This window comes from Notamacropus eugenii, chromosome 4, assembly GCF_028372415.1.
Source record: "Notamacropus eugenii isolate mMacEug1 chromosome 4, mMacEug1.pri_v2, whole genome shotgun sequence".
Lineage (NCBI taxonomy): Eukaryota > Metazoa > Chordata > Mammalia > Diprotodontia > Macropodidae > Notamacropus > Notamacropus eugenii.
Window position 1 is genome coordinate 396,023,460 of NC_092875.1, and position 22,824 is coordinate 396,046,283.

Sequence of the window (22,824 nt, forward strand, 5' to 3'; positions counted from 1 at the left end):
TAACTGGCTGTTTCTGAATCTTGTATACACAGCTTATTATTCTGTTTACATGATGCTAAAAACAACTTGTCAATTCTTAGAAGGGAAAAAACAATCAGTTAAACTGAACATCTGTTGTATGCCAAACACTACTGTTTGAAACTACTAATTTTTGGCTGAGTTATTTCTAGAAAATCTAAAGGGCAAGAAGCCATTGTCTGGGCAGCAGAGATGTGTGAGAGGAGGTCACAGTATGGATAAGGAGCCATCCTTTACCGTACAATCACTGCCTACCATGTGAACATCGATGTAACAGAGAGACTAGCACAGAGGAGAGTGTGATCATTGGTACAATGACACTGGTTCAGGGGAGAACTCATTCTCCAGCATCTATTCAGTTCCTAACCCTACTCCTGTATTCCAACAAGTTATAAAAATACCTACTAGTTTTTTTTTTAAATAAAAATTTAAGTATCAACTAATGTAGGCTTATTCTTGTCTCATATTTTCCTTGAGTCAAGGCTGAGGGGATTTTTGCCTATCATCTGATTCTTATACATCAGTGATCTCTGGCATTTGAAGTGGGAAAGTGCTAATATATGAGTCAACTTAATTTTGTGGAAGGATAGTTTTTAATCTTAAAAGTTTGAATTTCCTTTGCTGTAATAAATTCATTCATTCACATTGGATACCTACTATGTGCAAAGCACTATGATGACACATCAAATCAAATGAGATAATATACACAAAATACATAATAATCCATAAAGTACCATGTACGTACGTATTAATTATCATTATAATTGTTAGGTGCTAGGGATAATACAAGTATAATTAAGGCATGGCACTTGCCGTCATAGAACTTATATGTAATCTAGTAGGGAGGGAGGAATACAAAACATAAGGAAATTTGCAATAACTATACAGTAATACAACAAAATATAGTATAGAATAAACTATAATAGCATGGGAAGTATAAAGAATTATGCTGTGTCAGAGACCCTGTGATGTGCGAAACATCAGGGATGGCTTTACGGAGGAAATGACGTTTGAGCTGAGTCTTCAAGAACAGGTAGGATTTCGATGGGGAGATTAAGAGAGAGCATTCTAGGAATATGGAATGGTATGAAATAGGACATGGAATCCAATTTACTTAAAGCCTAGGGCACATATGGGGAGTAGTATGAAATAATATTGGAAAGGTAAAGAGGTGTCAGGTTGAAAAGGGCTTTGAATCCCAAGCTAAGTAAGCAGTTTAGCTTTATCTAGTGTGCAACAGGAAGTTACTCCAGGGCTTTGAGCCATGGAGTGACACCATCAGATTCATGAGTAAGAGAGATTACTCATGTGATGATATGATGGATGGGTTGGAGGAGGGAGAGTTAGAAACTGGAGGAAGTTCCATTATTTCAAGATGATACTGACATGGCAGCAGTGGAAATAGAAAGTTGATGGTGGATGCAAGAGTTATTGTTCTGGTAGAATTGGCAGCTCTAGGTAAAAGACAAAGAAGTGTCAAAGATAAAGAATGATTTCTGACACCAAGTGAATAGCATTATTGTCAGAAATAGGAAAATGCAAGGTAGTTTTGGGGAGAAAGTGCTGTTATTCTGTGAATCATAAATAAGTTTGGTTTCAAATCTACATGCTGAGTTTACACACCATTGTGTTTCTGGATATGAATTATAGGAGGATGGTAAACTTGGAAACAAATTTGTACTTAGGTTCATAGCTAGGACAGGATCAAAAGATCGATTTAGAAATGAGAAGGACTTCAGAGGCCATCTAGTCCAATCTTTTCATTTTACAGATGAGGAAACTGAGGCCTGGAGAGATTAAGTAATTTGTCCAACCCTCTGACTTCAAATCTAATACATTTTCCAGTATACCACACTGGGAAATATGGCTGTAGTCAGGGAAAGTTCCTGATATGACATAACTATCTTGTGGATACTATCTTCCATAAAGTTCCTTTTACTTTTTTCTTTCAGATTTCTTTTATTTTTGTTTTCCAATCTTTTGGTTTAGTGCTATGGGGTTTGGGAGAAGAAAATGATGAGAATTTGGATATGAAGGGAATGGTATTAAGTAATTGTGCAAAGGGGCAGTGCCAATTACATGGGATGAATAAACTTTTGGGGCCCTAATTATTTTAGAAAATTATTTCAGGTCTGATCAAAGTTAATGATGACTGAGTTAAAATACTGTACAAGTTTTTCAAGTTATTCTTTATTGAGACAGACTGCATCACACCCAGTTATACAACAACTCTTTGGTGTGGTGGATTTTTCTCAAATTGCCTACTGTTTATATCTGGATTAAGTGACCATTTACTTAGTTAAAATGTCATCTCGAAAAGGTAATTTTCAGTTGTCCATAATCATTTCTTATAGTAAATACAGCTCACCCTGTAATGACACTCCTAACTATATTTTAGTTACAGTATACAATAGAAAAATGGCACAATAAAATGTTTCCTTAACACAGAAGTCATTTAAATAAACATAGCTGAGGAATTTCCCATATGATAACTTGTTTAGTATCATGATGTTTCTGGTTCTTTTATTTGTTACCATTTTGGCTATCAATTGTAAACAAAGTGAGCATGGAGTTGGTAGCTTGGTAAGTAGTTCAGATCAGTAGAGATGGAAAGGCAAACTAAAAATGACTTTAAATTGCATTGTTTTTCTTAGTCAAGTTTTGTACCACCTTGCTACACCACATACACACACACACAGACACATACACACCCATCACAACAATACACAGTTTATAAATCACTGGTTAGCTAAATGTGCCACAGATTGTCAAAAATGGCAGTGCAATCTATGGGGAAGAAGCACAAAGTTATGAACTATAAGTGCTGGAATATCTTACCATCCAGTCCCTAACTGAATAAAACTCTACAAGCTGTCCAACAAATGGTTATTCAGCTGTTACTTAAAGACTTTTGGGGAGGGGGAACTATCTTAAGAAGCAGTCTATTTCACTTTTGCATAGCTTTTTAAGGAAAGGTTCCTATATATTTAACCAAAATCTGCATCTCTGAATCTTTGACACATTGTTCCTAGATCTGAACTCTGGGGATTACCAAATCAAATCACCTTCAAACATCTGGAGATGGCAATCATACTCCCCTGGATCTACTCTTCTCTAAGTAACATCCCTAGTTCCTTGAACCATTCATCGCATGGCAAGATAGCCAGCACAGTCACCACAGTGGTTGCCATCTTCTGCCACCTCAAAGCTGTCTATGTCATTTCTACAGTGGGACAATCACAGTATTCCACACATGGAGTACTGAAGCACAGGACAGAGTAATGCAGAATAATTATTCCCTTTGTTCTGGACACTATATTATTTTTAATGAAGCCTGGGAAAGCATTAGCTGTTTTTTGGCTGCTGTATCACAGTTAATTAACTCTTACTGAGTTTGTAGTCAATTAAAACCCTTTTGCAAATGAATTTTTGTCTAGCCACACATCTCCTTAGGCTATATTGTGAAGCTGATCTTTATGAAACCAGGTGTGGAATTTGACATTTACCCTTATTAATTTTTATCTTATTTTATGTGGCTTATCATTAGTAGCATAGGAAACAGAGCAAGAAGACTGTGTCTGACTCTAAGCTTTGCGTTTAACTTGTTAGCTGCATGACCCTGGGCAAGTCATGTTATAGTTCTAAATCTCAGCTTCATAAAATGGAGAATAATGCTTGGAACTATTAGTCATGTGAACTTAGGCAAGTTGACTGCTCTGGGCCTTAGTTTTCTCATTTGTAAAATGGGGCTAAGAACATTTATATTACCTTACAGAGTTGTGACTTCTTGAGATCTGGCTGCCATCTTCAACACTCTATTGATGATGCCCTTTTTAAAGTCAATAATTGGGCCCTTATAACCAAATCTAGTGACTTAAGAATGAAAAAGTCCTTATTCTCCTTAATCTTTCTTTCATTTCCCTTGGCTTCTGTAGTCCCCTGACTCTCCCTCTATCTTCCTAATAGTTTGTTATCTTTTTATTTCTCTAGTTCTTCTTCCTAAACCCTAAATATGGGTTCCTTAGGTTTTTGTTCTTGGTACCTCATTTTTCCTCTCCACATCGTCTCATTTGTAACTTTATCCTCTCCTATGGTTTCAGTGAAGGCCTCTATCAATACATCTTCAGTCCTGCACCTTGATGTCCTACTGTTGTCATGAATTAAACATTTCCCAAACTAAACTCTCCTTCCAAACCTATCTTACCTCCTAACTTCTCTGTTTCTGTTGAGGATGCCACCCTTCTTCCCAAGCACTCAGCCTTAAGGCCTTGGGATTGCCCTTGACTCTGCCTTCTTCCTCAGTTTCCACATTTCATCATTGGCCAATTCTGTGGATTGTATCTCTACAAGTCCTCTTGTATCCACCCTTTCATTTCTCCTCCCACTCCCATCACCTTAATACATGCCTTCATTGCCACCCACCTGACCTGTTGCAGCAGCATCCTAACTAGTCTTCCTGCTTCTAGCTTCTCCCCCTTTTTAATTCAAAGATGATTCCACTGTCAAAGGGTAATTTTCCTAATTCATAGGTCTGACAGGGTCATGCTCTTATTCACATCTTTCAATGACTTTATTGCTAACCAAATACAATAAATCCTTGGTCTAGCAAGTTAGACTCTTTTTGATCTGACTTCAAACTAATGTCTAAACTTATTGGAAACTGCTCTCCTTCATTTACTGCATATCCCAGCCCAACCAGATGACTCACTGTTGCCATATTGTCTTGCCTTTTCCTGTGTTTGTATCTTGATATATATTGATTTTCCTGCTTAAAGGGTCTGCTCTCCACATCCCTGCTTATGGCCTACCTGCTTCACAAAACCTTCCTTGAGTTCCCTCTTCCCATCTCCAACCAGATGGACAGGAGGTCTCCCTTCTGGAATCTCATTTGTACTCCTATGCACTTATCATACTATACCTTCTAGTAATTTGTGTATTTGTCTTATTTCTACATTTCCTCTTGTCAGCTTCATGTAGTATCTTCTTTTAGAACATAAAGCTTCATGAAGGCAAGTATTATCTTGTGTCTTGCTTACTGTATTTGCACCCTCCGTGCTTATCACAATGTCTGGCTCATAGTAAGTGTTCAAAAAATGCTTTTGCATTTATTCACAATGAAACATAGATTCCTTACTGAATTTAATTGAATTGTTTAATAAACAGTAATGTGCAATATAAATAATAGGTGTCAGCCCTTCAGAGAGCTGTCCAGAGAATCAAATGAGCTAAGATATATGATATACAGTTATCTCTTCCTCATTGTGACTTTTCCCATCTCAGTTTTGATATATCACAGGTTGGCATAAGAAATTAAATGGAAATTCTTGAGAAGTTTTGTGGAGGCTGCAGATGACACACAGAAAAAGTTTAGAAACTCAGAAATGCATAAAATATAGTTTAATATCAACATTATGTTTAGTATCAACATTTTTATCTATTAATAACATAATAATTCAGACTTCTCTGGTACAAAGGGAGGACCAAAAAAATTTCATATGGATTTTCCAGATTGTGGCTGCACCATACCCCTAACTCCTGTGCAGTAGAGAGGCTAACTGTATATTGTAAATGTGAAATGCTACACAGATGTAAGCTATTATAGGACAGGCAGGGTACAGTGAGTCGCAGAGTGGTATAGGTCTGGAATGCCACAGACATAGGTTTAAATCTTGCCTTTGATACTTAATTCCTTTGTGCTTGTGGGCAAGTCACTTAAGCTCCTTGAGCTTCTGTTTCCTCATCTGTAAAATAGGCATACCAGTACCCATACTCCCTGCTATAAAAGGTTACTGTGAGGCTTATAGGATAAAATGTACATAAAGTACGTTGAAATCTTTAAATTGAGTAAATGCCTATGAGTTATTTATTCTCGATGTTTCCTGCTGTAAGTGATCACATGGACAATCTAATCCAATCATTTTACAGATGAGGAAACTGAAAGCAAGTCAAGTAAAGTGACTTATGCAGGGTCCACACAGCTCTTTATTAACAGGACCATTTCCTTTTGATGAGTCTCTTAACTGCTGTACAAGTTTCTTCCAGAAATGGTGATTACTTTTGGGATATAGATAAAGGCTACTGAGGTGACCAATCTTTTTGTTTGAGGCTCTTTCACCTTTTCAATTTCTACTTCAAGCATACACTGTGATCAGATTGCTTTAGCCTTCAATAAAAAAAATACAGTAGGCAACTAGGTGGTACAGTGGATGGAGAGACAGCCATGGAGTCAGAAGGACCTGAGTTCAAATCTGGCCTCAGATGCTAGCTGTGTCACTTATTCTTGTTCACCTCAGTTTCCTCAACTGTAAAATGAGTTGGAAAAGGAAACGGCAAACCATTCTAGTATATTTGCCAAGAAAACACCAAATGAGGTCACAAAGAATCAGACCACTGAAACCTCTAAGCAACAACAGCAGGAAAGCACTTCACTGACCAAATGTCAAACAATGCTGACCACAAGTAGTTCACAGAATTGAATTGCATCCAGGCATCAGATTTCCAGAGAAGACAAGAATATATTTTCCCTGTGATGATAGATGAAGGTTTGTATTGACTTGTGCCATGCCATTGGTAGCCAAAGCCACAATGAGGGCTTTTCTCCTGGCTTTCAGATCACTCTGCCATCACTGGCAGAGGTGGAGGTGCCCATAGAGCAGTGTTCTGGTCCTCAGATCACTGTCCAAGAAGTTACAGTATACAGCATTCTAAATACTATCCACAACAGACCATTTTCAGTTTATTCAGCTATAAAATGGGGAGGGGTTGGATTAAATGATCTCTAAGTTTTATTCCAGCTCAAAAGATTTTATGCTTCTAAATAAATACAAGATCCAGAAGTTTGTTCCCCATACTTAGAATGGTTTCACCAAAGGTGCCAAACTTGTGAGCTGCCTGCAACCCCCAAAACTCCCTAATGTGTTCCAAATCATGTTAAAATATAACTGTGAAATAGTCCACAAAATGAATAAAATAAAATAAAACATAAGTAATATATTAATGTCATATTACTGAGGTAATGTGTAAGTCATATGAACCCATATGTACAGGTGAATGGGTCTTGTTTCAATTTGAGTTGAACAGCACTGGTCTAGCCCACATCTCTGTTCACGGAATGTGTTCCCTTCCTTCAGGGCTCAGCTGATCTCCAGGGATAGACAGCCCCAAATGCTGCTTAACTAACTTTCTTCCCATATGAAAACCTACTGTCAAAAGTAAATGCATACATAGTAACAGAGATGAGAAATACTGGTTACTAAGGACAAAATGCTATAGCCTCCCAAATTTACAACTGTAATTGAACCAGAAAAGCTCTAAAAGTAATTGTTTTCTACAAATGATTCATGATGGAGACTCTAATTAAAAGCTATTTGTGATTAATGACCTAACCTTTCCCAAGCAATTAAAAATGGAAGCCTTGACTGTTAGCAGTTTAGCTTGCTGGCCTAAGGAGCAGGGAACAATTGTTGGTGGAGGCACATCTTCTAGTGAAAGATATATTGTCTTGTTATTCCAATTTGTCCCCATTGGGAAAGTTGCCATTCCAGTAACCAGTCTCCCAAAGTAAGCAAGCTGGTCTTTGGGATTAACCCTCCTAGGTATATAGGCAATTGAGAGAGTACTTTAGGATTGAGAAATAACAAAGCTGATTTATTACTCTTTGGAACAACACGACAAAACAAAGGGAATCGAGATGGGTCAGGTTTTGGAGGTTTGTGTTATAATGCTGCCTTGTTTCTCATTGAAAAACACAGTTTGGACCCCGTGTTTGAAACTGAGGCTGTTTGCTTCTTTCATGGCTCTCCCCCACCAGTTAAAGATGTGCCAGTTGTACCCAACTTCTTTCTGTTTATTTTCTTAGCTGCTAATATAGGCCTCCTTTATCACCTGCTTGGACTGGAGCAGTAGCCCCTAAACCCATCTTCCAGACTCCACTCTTATCCCATCCCCAATATATTCCATTCTTTGCTCTACCGCCAAGCATTTTCCTTATGCATATATTTAATTCTGTCACTCTTCTCTTCAGACCTTTTAGACTGACATTCCTTCTCTCTTCTGCTACCTCTTTCCAAAGGCCAAAGACAAATTTCAAGTTATACAATGTGGACGTGAGTCAAGTTGGGCCACCTGATCATTTGGGACTATCTTCTTTTTCAATATAGCTTGTTTTGAAATCTAAATTATCTAGACAAATGCCTCATATGGTCCTTTTTCTTTTTGTCTGAAGAAATCATGTCTAATTGTCATCTCTCAGCTTGATACTGAAGATATTAGAGCAACTCATTTTATCTGACAAAGTGTGATGTCAACAATGGGTATATGAGAGAGACAGAGTATGGTAAAAAAGATACTGTGGTCTGAGTCCATCATAAAACTAAGTAATGCAGGATGCTATTTTTTAAACAACAGAGTATTGAAATATATAAAGTTCCTTCCAGCTCTAACATTCTATGGTTTTATGGTTCTGGGGATGGATTCAGCAATCACGGTTAGTTTTCTCTTATGTAGAATTTAATAATTATTCAGAAAGGAACTAATTTTAGTTTTTTGTGGCTTTGGTCTTCATCTCTTTTTGCTTCCACTTACCTTTGAAATTGTTGTTGGGAGGTGGACAACCCAGTGGGCATGCAGATGTTATAGAATACATCTAAAATTGCTCTGTGGAGGTATGAAACATTATTGAATTGCTAAATGCGCCCACGGTGTATGTATACATGTAAAATTTTGGAAAATCTCCATTTTTGGAAGTAATTGCTCTAACAAAATAAAAGGTGTAATTGTCAAGCAATTAAATGTTTTTAAAGGATTAGCCACTGCGTGAAGAAAATTGTCAAACGTCTAAACCAAACTTCACATATACCAGAGGGTGTATGCTAAACAACACTGCTTCTCCTAATCTTTCAGAGAACTAGTCTTTTAAACTCTGATTTAAACTTTAATTGTAGTAATAACATCTTGTTATATTTCGGAAAGTGCAGGATTGACGGTCACACCATACTCAATAAACTCAAAAATTCTTGTCAACTAGCTGACTAATGAGAAAAATAATTATTAAGTAACCAATTATTGGGGAGACTCAGTTTTGTGTATTTTTTTCCCCTTCTAGATTCTCATTCTCTACTAGATCATGCCAGCATCTGAAGGACATTGCTGATAATGAGATTGGATTAACTTTCTCCTCAATCTTGTTCAGACCCCAAGTCTGTTTTCTACTTGGGTTTGGGTAGGGAGGAGGTAGATCTAGATTGTCTAAGGCTGGGGATCAGTCATGTATCCCAGTTCCTCATTAGAATGGGTCCATCTCTTATTATAATATTCATTTTTCTCATTAATTATTAACCAGTCTGAGATGATTGCTACCCTCAGGGAACACCCATTCTTCCAAGGGGTCTTTGGCATTCAAGAGTGCCACTGAAACTTTTTACTAATTAGTTATCAGTATAATTGATAATATAATGATTAATTATCTAGAAACTATATCTCTCAAACTTTTTATATATCACGCTAAACTCCATTGGCTCCCTATTGCCTTTATCAAGAAATCTGAATTCCTCTGTTCAACTTTTTAAGTATTTCATAACCTACCTCCAACCTGGAATGCCTTACAACTTCACCTTTGACTTTAGAAATTCTTTAAAACTCTGATGAAGTTTAGAAGAGGCTTCTAAATAAAGCCTCTCCTTATGCCCTGCACTGGTGGTGTTCTGCCCCGTGGCCCCCTCACTCCCATTTGCCCTGTGCTTACTTTGTATGTACTTAATTCATATTCATCTTGTCCTCCTTGAGGGAATGTAAACTTCGTGGGGCAAGGACTTTCACTTTTGTCTTTGTATCCCTAATACCTTATGGATTGATTACTAATTGATTGTACCTCAGAAACTCTCTCTCTCTTTCTTTCTCTTTCTCTCTCTCTCTCTGTCTCTGTCTCTATCTCCCTCTTCTCTCTCTCACACACACAGGTACACGCACGCACACGTGCGCACCATCCTTGAAAATGGGGGTATTTATTAAATACCTAAAACTAAAGAATGCATTAACTACCTTGACAATTTTAGCTAAGAAGCACATGTCAATCTACCAAAATAACTTCCACATGCAAGGAATTTGATTTTAATGAAGAATTTTAAAAAAATTCACATGAACATTCATAAAAATGGACATAGGTCATATACATACTTAGGAAGTTCAGAGAGGTTGAGATTTTCCTAAGGTCCCACAAGTTTTAAGAGACTGCATTTGAACTGCGGGCCTCAGATTCCTCTGAACCATGCCACCTGTCTCTACCAGGCCCCAAAAGATAACAGCGAAGTGCATGAAAAGATCTCAAAGCTCTAAGACATATACAGTCCCCATGTCCTGTATTCTTCCATTTTGCTTTTAAAATCACAACTTTTCTAAGATCTCTTGCCACCCTTCAGTTTTTCTTGGAGGCTAGGGATAAAATTGTTCTTCTCCATCTTCTGCAACAGCCCTATGGTTTGTTTTTTTTGGAATATGCTGCATAGGGCCACCCGGGAATCTATCCTATTTCACAAGGAGAACCATCTCTCTCATCCAGTAACATTGTTTTAAGTACTGTGAGACCCTTAGCTTGTTTTTCCCTTACAAAGCAGATGAAATTCATCTAGTTCAGTAAACACAACACTAGCTATTTAGGAAGTGTGATGTCAACAGTAGGAAAATATAAGCAAGGCAAAGTATGATAGGAAAAAATACAGTGGTCTGTGTGAACCATAAAGCTGAAAAATGTATAATGCTATTTTTAAAAATTGCAAACACCTACTTGGCTGTGTTAATAGGAGCATGCCTTGGCATTAACTATTCAAGGGTAGAGATGTAAACTTTTGCTGGTTAGCATCCATTTGACCTGAGAATGTCTTCTCTCTAGTTTTCTTCTCTGTATTTTAAGAAATGTATAGAATTTAAATGAATAAATGTGCATTGAGTAACTACTACCTGTCTGTAACTGTAACGGAGAAAATCAGAGAATATCAACCTAAATGCAAAAGGGAAAATAGGAAGTATGGAAAAAAAGCAAAAAGGCTGGGGTTGCTAAACTGAGATAACAGAAAGTCAAAAGGTAAAAGAAAAGTAAATACACAGGGAGAATGTTGACCAGTTATTTTTTAAATCCATAAACAATAAGAGAAAATAACATGAGGAAAATGATATTAATAAGACATAAGGAAGTATTTAGAGATCTCTAAGAATACTGGAAATAGATTATGGGAGAAGTCAGGGTCTTTCCCCTGGCAAGTCCCTTAACTTCTCTAGCTCTCAGTTTCCTCCCATCGTGAAAAATGTAGAGTTGAGCTGAGATGATTTGTAAGTTCTACTTTTCTATAGCTTTTGAAATGAATTGATTAAGCTCCTAAAGATTATACAAATAGAGAATAACATGAGGTCAACAAAAAAGGCATAACAGTTTACTGTAGATAATCTCAAATCATATAATCCAGTTGCAGAAAATGTAGAGTCTCAAGAATAAACAGTCACTACATGTGTGACCCTGGGTAGGTTACTTAACCCTGTTTGCCTCAGTTTCCTTCTCTGTAAAATGACCTGGAGAAGGAAATGGCAAACCACCCCAGTATTTTTCGCCAAGAAAACCCCCAAAATGGAAGAGTCAGATGCAACTAAAACAAGGAAACAATGACAAAAAGAATAGATAGCTCTTTCTTGATCTTCACTCAATCTTGGTTCCTCTTCCTCCCCTTGCCTATTATGTATGGATAACTACCAAAGATCTCACCTGCCTTCTTTTTCTCTTTATACTCTCTCTCAGCAATGTTATCCTTCTGAATGAGTTTAACTATCCTCTGTGAATATGACTCCTAAACCTTCAAATCTATAGCTTTAGAGCCAACCTCTCCCATAAGCATCGGTTTCTCACTTCCAGGTGCTTGCTGGACACTTCCACCTGACTGGCACACTGACATGTGAAATGTATCCGGCAGAGGATTAACATGATCTTCCTTCTAAACTACGTCCTTCCTCTTCACCTCCCCATTTTTGTCAGTGGCACCTCCTCCTTCCTTATTACTCAGGCTTGAAACCCCCTAACCATAGGGTTATAGTATCGTACCTGGAAGAGACTTTAGAGACCACATGGCCCAACTCTTTCATCCAGAGGCTGTTCTTCAGTTATTTTTCACACGTGTCCAACTCTTCATGACCCCATTTGGGGTTTTCTTGGTAAAGACACTGGAGTGATTTGACGTTTCCTTCTCCAGTTCATTTTATTTACAGATGAGGAAACTGAGGCAAACAGGGTTAAGTGACTTACCCAAGGTCACACTGTTATTAAGTATCTGAGGCCAGATTTGAAATCAGCTCTTCCTAATTCCAGGCCCAGCACTCTATCTACTGCACCATCTAGCTGCCCCTTACTTTACAGATGAGAGGTTAAATGACTTGTGTAAGGTCACTCAGAATTATTCTTTTTTTGCTTCTGTCATTGTGTACATCAGATCAGTTATCCAGTCCTTTATATTCTATTTCTGCAATATCTTTAATGCCTATTCCATAGTATCACAGAACCTGGCAGTCATTTGATCCTATCCATATCTGACCAATTCTCTCTGTAATATCTCTAGCAAATGGCCATCTTAGTCTCTACTTGATGCGGAACTCCCTCCCTCCCATCTTGGGTTGGGACAACTCCCATTGACACCACTCTATTTCAGGACCTCACCTTTACATCTCATTCTAAATAACCCTTCCAGTCTCAGTTCACACCACTGCTCTTCATACATCAGCCAAACTAGATGACTTGTCATTCCCTGAACTCCTCCTGTTCTATCTCTGTGCATTTTTATTTATAAATATTACAAATTGTACATATATATAAATTTTTAAATATAAAAATTTATAAATATAAACTGTTTATTATTCTCCTGTCCTGGATTTCTCTCTTCACATCCCTCAGCTTTAGTTACTGACATAGTTCTCCTCCTTCAAAGAAGTCCAGTTCAGGTGTCACCTTTCCCAATTTCCCAGCAAGAAGTGATCCCTACCACTGTGAATCACTCACTTCACTCTGTTTGACTTTCATATATTTAATCATGTCCTACTTTCTTTTTTGTCCCCCTCCTATTTTTCCCACTGGACTACTGACTTCCTTGGTACTGGGAACATCTGGTGAGGAACTTCCAGGAGCAATGCAAGATGGTCATCTTCCTTGCCTAGAGATTTGCCTAGAAGACCAAGAGTTTAAGTGACTTGATCACAGTTAGATAGTGTGTCAGATGTGAGGCTTGAACCCGGCTCTTCCTGGCTCTCTAACCACTATCCAATATAGTTCTCACTTCCTGATATTACTCTGTCATTTATGTATATTTCTCATCTCCCCTACTAGACTGTATACTCTGTAGCTTGCATTATGTATTTTTTAAATTGTATCCTCTATAGGGCAAGGCATGGTAGGCAGTAGGGTCCTAATGGACATTTGACAAATTGAACTGAAACAGGCAGAACATTTAGACAGAACCAGGTACTGCATTGTGAGGAGGGGAAAACAGAAAAGGATGCTTTTCTTGGCTGCTGACCAGAGTGGGCATTTACCTGGGGAGAAGAGCAATGATTCACTTCAATTCCTATAGAACAAAGGAGACTCCTGAGAGCATTGCACCAGCAGTGGAGCAGACCTGTATCAGGAGGATTATGAATTTCATATTTTATATTTTCAAATCTTAATGAATAAGTGCTCCCAGCAATATGCTGTGGAATTTAGAGTGACATATTTTAATCCAAGAATTTTCTTTTCTTTTTTTTTTTAGCCTACTTTCAGCTTCACAATGGACTCCCTCGTGACAGCCAATACCAAGTTTTGCTTGGACTTTTTCCAAGAGCTAAGTAAAGTTGATGAACAGGCAAACATCTTCATCTGTCCTCTGAGCATTTCAGCTGCCTTTGGCATGATCAGCCTAGGGGCTAAAGGCTCTACTGCAGACCAGATCAGTGAAGTAAGTGTCTCTTGTCATGTTTCCCATACCTCGGTGCTCACTGCAAGTACTCATACAAAGTTGCTGTTTGCTGTTTGTCCTCAATGGACTGCCATGATCAGTCCCTATATAATCAAACTCATTTCATTATCAAGAAACTGAAGAAGAAATTTAAATTGAAAATGATGTGTGAAATAACAGTTTATATGCAGACACATCTTTGTGAAGATTTGGGGAATCTTTTGTGCCACAGATAGCTTCCTTCTTTGAACCTGGCAGCACCATTACTTATGGTTCAGACTGAATTGATTCCAAATGAAGGGCCAGGAATTGTCTTGTTTCTGTGGCAACCATGATGAAAAGCCTGACCTAGAGAGGTCACATCAGGACTTCTATATGCTGGGTAGGCCAGTCCTTCCCAAAAAACCAGCTACTTAACCAAAAGAAGCAAAACAAACTCCACCAGGATCCCAAGCAAACATGGTAAAAGGGAATTTATCAAAAGTATCCTGGAAAAAATTAAGTTGATTTTGTAGAGATTTTGCAAAGTCCTCCTCAGGTAGGACCCCATTCTGTTTATACTTTACATTTTTAGAGCCCAAGATTCATTTCTTACTATCCTTCAGATTTAGTATCTTTACCTGCATGGTAAAAGTTATTCTCTAAGGGTCTAGGTGGTATAGTGGATTAAGCACAGGGTGTAGTCAGGAAGTCTTGAATTCAAATTTGTCCTCAGACACTTGCTAGCTATGTGACCCTGGACAAATCAATTACCTCAGTCTGCCTCCATTTCTTCAATTATAAAATGAGGATTATAAAATAGCAGTTATCTCCCAGGATTGTTATGTGGATCAAATGAAATAATATTTGCAAAGTGCTCAGCACAGTGTCTAGTATATAGAAAGTACTTACTCAATGCCTTTCCCTTCTCTTGTCTGAATAAGAGCTCAGTTTAAGAACTTGAATCCTTTACTGTGCCCAGTATCTGCTCATTATCTCATACTCCTTTCTTCAACACTTTGCTCATACTGTCTCTGCCTACAATTCCCTTCCTCCTTCTTCTCCTTTGATCTAAGTCCTTCAAGCACCAATTGTATTCCTATCTCTCACAAAGCCTGCAAAGCCATGTTGACTTGTCCCTTTTCTGAATTCCCAGGAGCGACAGTGATGGTCAGTATCATTCATGTGGTACCAATGATATCCTGATTGGTGTTGGACATGATTTTTCTGTTTGTATATTTTGCAGATTCATAGACTCAGAGATTTTTAGATCTGGAAAGGGCCCAGGCCAACTTTAACATTTATGAGAAGAGAGAACTAAGGCTGACAGGTCAAGTCCAAGGTCATACAGATGATTTGTAGATGGGCTGAGACTAGAACCTTAGGTTTCTTGTCTCCCAATCTAGTGTCTCTTCAACTGTCTGGTTAATTCTTTGAAGGCAGCACCTCTGGGCTAAATAATTATAATATGTTTCATTTAGGTAGTGCTTAACATCCATTATTTCATTTGGTTCTTTCAGTAACTCTTTGAGGAAAGTGAACAAGTATCATTATCTCCATTTTATGAATGAGGAAATTAGATTCATGGAGGCTGGGATTTCCCAGAGGCCAAAGTGAGGACTCCAACCCAGGACTTCTTTTATTGGGAAAAGGGACGAGGAGGAAAAAAGCAAGAAAGAGGAAGGATACTCACATTCATATATGTAATATTGATAAAGTGAGTTACAAGATATCATTTGATCCTTGCAATAATTCAACCTCCAAAAGTTTAAGATTATGTACACAGTTATCACTCAATAGCCTTGTAGAGAGTCAGACTAAGAGAAGAGACTGTATGTAAATGTTGCTAAGAGGAGCTGATTTGTAAATCAGTCAGTCAATGGACACTGATTAAGCACTCACTCTGTTCTAGGTGCTATACTTTTTTACTTACATGCAACGTATTGGGGTTCTTTCTGAAATGTGTTGTTAATGTCTTTTGTTTTTACATCACAGTCATTATTGGAAATGCCCCATCTCCCCACTCTGATTTAACCTTTCCTTGTAATAAGCAAATCAATTAAGGGAAAACACCTGAGAAAATGACTTTAGCTGACAATGCATATAACATTCTGACACAGTAGTAGTATCTCACCTCTCTTTCTGAGGAAGTATGCTTCCTTTTCTGTTTCTCTACACAATTATTGGTTTTTCTCTTTTCCTTTTTTTCTTTTTTCCTCTCTCTTTCTCTTTCTTTCCTTTTCCTTCCCTTCCTTTCCTTTCTTGTCCTTCCTTCCTCCCTTCCTTTCCTTTCTTTTCTTTCCTCCTTTCTTCCTCCCTATCTCTTTCCCTTCCTCTCTTCCTTCCTTTCCCTACCTTCACTTTTGGTGAACCAGACCTGTGATTTCATGGGCATAGGAATCTCCACTAAGTAAGTCAGCACTTACACTGCAACTTGCCGTCTTAAGAGTTGAGATGTTAAGTGATTTTCCCAGTTTCACATGGCTTATATATGGCAAAGGAGGATCTTGATCCACTTTCCCTGACTCTGAGTCTGGGTCTCCATTCATGATTCCACAATACCTTCAGTTTCTTGCTCTAGTGATTTAGTATTGACTATGGATGGAATTGATCAATCAATCCACAAGCATTCATTAAGCACTCATCATGTGTGAGGGCATTGTGTTAGGTGCTGGATATGCAAAGACAGAAGTGATATGGTTCCTGCCCTTAAGGGAGCTCATGTTTGAATGGGACAGACAATATGAACATGTAAAGACAAATACAAAAACACTTACAAAACAGATACGAGGTAATCTTGGAGGGCAAGTCTGGCCTTCCTGACTCTAGGGCCAGCGCCCTAACCACTGTCCTATCTTGCTGCGGCCTTGATCTTAGAATGGTGCCCTTTCATAAGGGCCTAAATAACTCTTTGCTTACTGCAAAACATCATCATAGGAAACCCTCACGAACCTTCAGAGCAGCCTTTGAAACACAATCTGAATTGCAGAATATTAAAAGCTGAAATGGATTTGAGAGAGCAAACCTCTAGCCCAAGGCCCTCATCTGACAGACAAGTATACTAAGGCCCGGGGGAGGGGAGTGAATAAGGGCCTGTCACAGTTGCCACAAGCGGCATATGGAGACATGAACTCACTTTCCTCATGTCTATTGCAGGGCTTCAAACCATGCTTCCTTAGTTTCTCTTTTGACAGTGTCTATAGTGGATGATTAATAGATAAATGGAGTTTTTTGGCCAGAAAATTTTTTTAAATGGTCACTTACTAAAGAAAAGAACTTCAGGTTAAGGAAAACCACAGAATCCATACTAATTCCTAAAAGAATCTAAGTCCCTTGCAGGCAGGGATTGTATCATTTCCATCTTTGTGTTGCTACTACCTGGCACAGTGTCTGGTATATCCTAAGAGTTTAACAAATGCTTATTAATTGATTGATTACAAAAGTCTGTCTGAAGGACAGTATTAATTTTCCCTTAACATTTGTAACATGGGAATTTATCTAATAATCTTAACACATGGAAAGGGCTTTAGAAGCAGAAAACCAATGTTATGGGCATTATACTAATTAAGTCCTAACACTTAAAAAGTTCATTGCAATCAGAAAATCTGGATTCAAGCCACAGCTCTGTCAGTTAATGTAATAGGTCTACTATCTTTTGCCATGATCTGGCTACATCCAAACTCTCATGTTCACTTCTGTGCAAGGATATTAAGAAATTGGAATGCTTCCAGGAGACAGAAGAAATATTGGTGAGAGGACTGGAAGATATTCCCAGAAAGGATAGATTTATGTTTAATCTTGGAGACACTTAGAAAGAATATGACTATATTCAAATCTTCAAAGGACTGACATATAGAAGGCAGAATTAGACTTGTTCTGTTTGACTCTGGAGGGCAGAATGAGTGGCGATGTAGGAAGTGATATAGTGGCAGATTTGGGCCTCTCTTTAGGGCAATATTTCCTAATAATTAGAGTTATTAGTGCTACCCAAGAGTGGATAGATTGCTTCACAAGGTAGTGGGTTTTACATTTCTGGAGGTCTTCAAGGGCAGGTTGGAGGACCAAGTGAGAATATTGAATAAGATATGGATCATATTCAAGTATGGGTTGGAATAAATTATCTCTGAAGTCTTTTTCAACTCAATTCTGTGAAAGTGCCTTCATTCCAATGACCTCCTCCAATTCTTGTAACAACCCTGAAAAGGGGAGTGGCAGGAGCGAGAGATGTGGATATGGTCCTTACTTTAGAGATGAGGGAACTGAGTCTTCAAGAGGCTAAATGACTTTTCTGAAGTCATGGACTGTTAAGTGATAGGATTAGATGTGAAAATTTCTGGCTCTTGGTCTAGGTGTTTTGTTTTTTTTAATTAAATTATATCCACACTCCCATTCTGCAGGTGCTACACTTCAATGAAGTTTCACAAAGTAAAGGCACAGAACCTGAAATTTCTTCGAAAGAAATAAGTCAAGAAGACAAAAAGGACCAGCAAAAGACATCAGAACCTCCAAATCCACAGGTATCTATCTTATCATAATCAACTGATCTCCCTTCTCAATAAAGACAGTCTTCTGTTTGCTGCTTGGGTTTTCTTTGAAGATAAAAGCTCAAGACAGCATTGGATCCCATGCATCTTAAAAAAAAAAAAACAAAAAAACAACCCAACGAACCAAGGAAAAAAACCAATGTGAGACCAAAAGTATCTCTGTGATTCTTCTCACCTGCCAGTTTCTGGGTTAGTGGATTTGGTAATTTTTTTTTCTGAAACTGCAAAAAGGAAGGTAGGAATTGCTACCCCAGAGGTCTAAAGGTGATATTACCTACCCTAGATGAGGCTGTGACTTAGGACAGGGCAGGTTCAGGGAGGTATCTATAATGATTCTCACCTAAAAAATACAAAGAAGTTTTTCTTTGTTCAATTATCAGAAATTTGGCTGCAGCAATAGTTAAAAAATTCTCTTGGGACCATCTTGTAGAATTCAGGGGAGGATGGATAGCAAGTTCCTGTTGTGATCCTGATATCCAGGTAAGGGGGTTGTATGAAGTTTGGCAATATTTTATAGCATTCCTTTTAAGGGCAATCCAGTAGGATGAAAGAAGATGCCTTGTATGTGGCTTCCTTTAAAAATATTTATTGTTACTTAAGTATTCTGTACTACAATTAAAAATTAAAAACGACATAGAAATACTACTATACTTGTATGAAATTAGTTAAATAATAACAAGTGAATGCCTGATAAGAGAGTGTTTTCAAGGGACAGATTAATGACACTTTATCCAATTTTGTTATGTCCTATCAAGAATACGAAGTGCTTGAGTAATGAGTATAGAGATTCTGACTCCTGCTTTGGGAAGCTGCTGAAGAAGCTGGACAGGATAAAATGTGATTATATCCTGAGTATGGCCAACAGGCTGTATGGAGAGCAGGAATTTCCAATTTGTGCTGTAAGTAAAACACAGCTAGCAAGTAAGTTTGAAATTCTTCCCCTTTCAGGGCAGTGTGTTACAACGCTCCTCTTGAGGGCAATGCAACAGATGGACAAAAGAACATGGTAGAGATGGTAACTGGTAACCACTTGTGCCTGTGTGTCTGAACTTTGCACTATGATTTTTTTCCCATACAAGGCTCCTCCTTGCAGCTCCTGTTTTTGGTTTGTAGCTTTGTCACTGAGAATCATATGTTCCTCCTGCTAGTTCTGAGAAAGTTACCATGATTGCTGCATACTAGGTCATTCCTGTCCAACCTCAGTTTGGCAACAGTCCACAACAAATTCTGCTTTCACACTGAAACAGCTCCCATTTATGCTTTGTGTACTTCTCTGGCTCACTATTCCATTTCCCATGGCCTAACCATCTAGCTTCAGCTGTGGTTCTATGCACTGCATGGTCTACCCTGAAGCCTCCCTGAAAGGCTTCAGTCAAGATGTCTGGGCACCATACATCTTGTCAACAAGGTGAAGATGGGAATCGTATGGGAAGCAGAGGTCAGTGACCAGAGATAGAGTTTTTAGAACTAGAACGAAAAGAGAGTAATGATGTCTGCAACAAAGGCCAAAGTCAGTAGATGGGGTTGCCAATTACAGACCTTCACAGGCTGCAGGTAGTAGTATCTTATGTATCTACATATCTGAAGAAGAAGCCAGGTAAAAAGTATAAGGAGTATAAAAAAGGGAGAGGGTATGTGTGCAATGGGAGACAAAGCTTGAAACTGAGGAAATATAGTAATGATTTTTGAATCAGTGAGGAACAAGGTGTTGGGTTAGACTGGAAGTATTCCAATTTGCATAATCTACCTGCATACCCAGTCTTGGTTTCCCCTTAGCAACTATTTTCTCTAGCAACAATGGATTCTATGGAGTGGTGGGCCCTACAAGGATCCATTTGTTCCATTTCAACTGATGGTGAGACATTCTAAACAGAAAGAGAAGCAATATGGTAGAACAGATAACATATTAGAGTTAGAATTAGGAAGACCTAGGTTCAAATCTCACCTCAGATACTAGCTCTGTGACACTGGTCAAGTCACTGTTTCCCTGGGCCTTGTTGTTCTGGAAAATGAGACTGAACTATATGGCCTCTAATAATTCCTTCCAGCTTTAAACCAATGATTCTATGATCAAGCCTTACGCAATCTTTTTTTTTGTTTTGTTTTAATATAAATTTTATTTATTTTTAGTGTTCTATAATCACTACCATAAAACTTAGATTTCCCCCCCACCTACCCTCTACCTCCCCCATCCCTCCTTGAGATGGCGTACAATTCTATATAGTATCTACACATACATTCCTATTGAATACATTTTCACTATAGTCATGCTACGAAGAAGAACTAAGATAAATGGGAGAAATCATATAATAAACCAAAACATTAAACACACACAGAAAAATGATCTGCTACATTCTGTGATTAAATTCCATAGTTCTTTCTCTGGATGTGGAAGGCATTTTGCCTTAGAAGATCATTGGGATTTTTTTTTTTGAACTCCTTGCATTGCTATGAAGATCCAAGCCTACTAGAAAAAACTCTCACACACTGTGGTCCTTGCTGTGCACAAAGTTCTCCTAGTTCTGCTCCTTTCACTCAGCATCAGATCATATAAGTCTTTCCAGGCCTCTCTGAAGTCCTCTTGTTCATCAGATTCTTATAGCGCAATAGTATTCCATTGCATTCATATACCATAATTTATTCAGCCATTCCCCAATTGATAGGTATCCCCTTGATTTCCAGTACTTGGCCACTACAAAGAGGGCTGCTATAAATATTTTTGTACATGTGGGACCCTTTCCCATTTTTTATGATCTCTTGGGGATACAGTCTTAGTAGCAATATTGCTGGGTCAAAGGGTATGCACATTTTTGTAGCCCTTTGGGCATAGTTCCAAATCGTTCTCCAGAATGGTTGGATGAGCTCTCAGCTCCACCAACAACGAATTAGTGTTCCAGCTCTCCCACATCCTCTCCAACATTTATCATTTTCCTGTTCTGTCATGTTTGCCAATCTGATAGGTATGATGTGGTACCTCAGAGTTGTTTTGATTTGCATCTCTCTAATCAATAGTGATTTAGAGCATTTTTTCATATGATTATAGATATCTTTAATTTCTTCCTTTGAAAATTGCATGTTCATATCCTTTGACCACTTATCAGTTGGGGCCTTATGTAATCTTAATAACTCCTAGAACAGGGAAGTATGCCTTTTGCTCTTTGGGGGCACCACAATTCTTAGGAATCAAAATTAAATTTGTGAAAGGATACTAAGATGCGTTAGAGTTGGAAGGGGCTGACATTTCAAGGTATTTCCTAGTTTAGAGTAGAATCAAACTTTCTTCTTACAAATAAAAAGAGATTTTTGTGTACTGGATTTTGATTCTCCACAAGGAATAATAATAACAAGAATATTAGTGATGATGATGATATAGTCTATGCCCCTTAAAAGATATCCAGCTTGTACACAGGCTATATAAATGGAATGTGGAATTACAAGGATATTGGGGTGGAAAGGAATTTGTTATTCTTACTTTGCCCTAATGCATGACCATGCTAACTCAATGCAGTTGCTCAAATGATCCTGATTCATTCAGACTGGATATGGGTAGGAATGGGAAGATCCATTTCTACTATATTCAATGATTATCAATATTTTCTGAGTTTGTTTTCCTACTACTATTGGATTACTTAGCTGGTGATTTAGTAATTGTATATGATTTTATTGTAATATCTTCTACTCCCCTAATCTAACAGGCATATTCAGATAGTATGATGGAATTTTATCATACAACCATTGAGAGTGTGGATTTTCGAAAAGACACAGAAAAATCCAGACAACAGATTAATTTCTGGGTTGAATGTCAAACTCAAGGTAAGAAAGTGGGAGTCAACAACATGAGTTGGAAAACTAAGGATTTTTAGATTGTCATGTTTATCACAGGATTTAGATCTAGAAGGGAATCTTAGCATCCATCTAATTCAAACCATTTCCTTTGAAGATAAAATAACTTGGGTCTGGAGAGAATAAGTGATTGCTAAGACACAAGGAAATACATAAAAATAGTAGTAATAACACTAATGACAAAATAAACTGACATCTAAATGGTACTTGATGGTTTGAAAAGTCTTTGACAGGATCAAACTCCACCACCCTATGAGGTTCGCCTATAGGTGTTATCATTCTCATCTTAGATGTGAGAAAACTGAGGCTGATGGAAAAGCTTAAGTGTCTTACCTAGGGTCATAGAGCAAGTGTTGGAGTTGGGATTCTCACCCAGTTCCTGGAACTTCAGAGTTCTTAAGTCTCCCAAATTGTCTTTCTGATGTTGCTATTACTGAATAAATGTTGTTTTTCTGGTTCAGATCCAATGCTTTGCCTCC

General features: G+C 38.0%; 1 protein-coding gene across 1 annotated transcript in view; it reads left to right on the forward strand.

Moving 5' to 3' along the window:
- The window catches only part of SERPINB12 (serpin family B member 12), a 35,960-nt gene that overhangs the window by 4,533 nt on the left and 8,603 nt on the right, over positions 1–22,824 (forward strand). Inside the window, exons 2-5 of the mRNA XM_072605530.1 lie at positions 13,794–13,979; positions 18,356–18,475; positions 19,258–19,401; positions 22,198–22,315. Of these exons, the coding sequence (XP_072461631.1) occupies positions 13,812–13,979; positions 18,356–18,475; positions 19,258–19,401; positions 22,198–22,315 (550 nt within the window). The 5' untranslated portion in view covers positions 13,794–13,811. The remainder of the gene's footprint in view (positions 1–13,793; positions 13,980–18,355; positions 18,476–19,257; positions 19,402–22,197; positions 22,316–22,824) is intronic.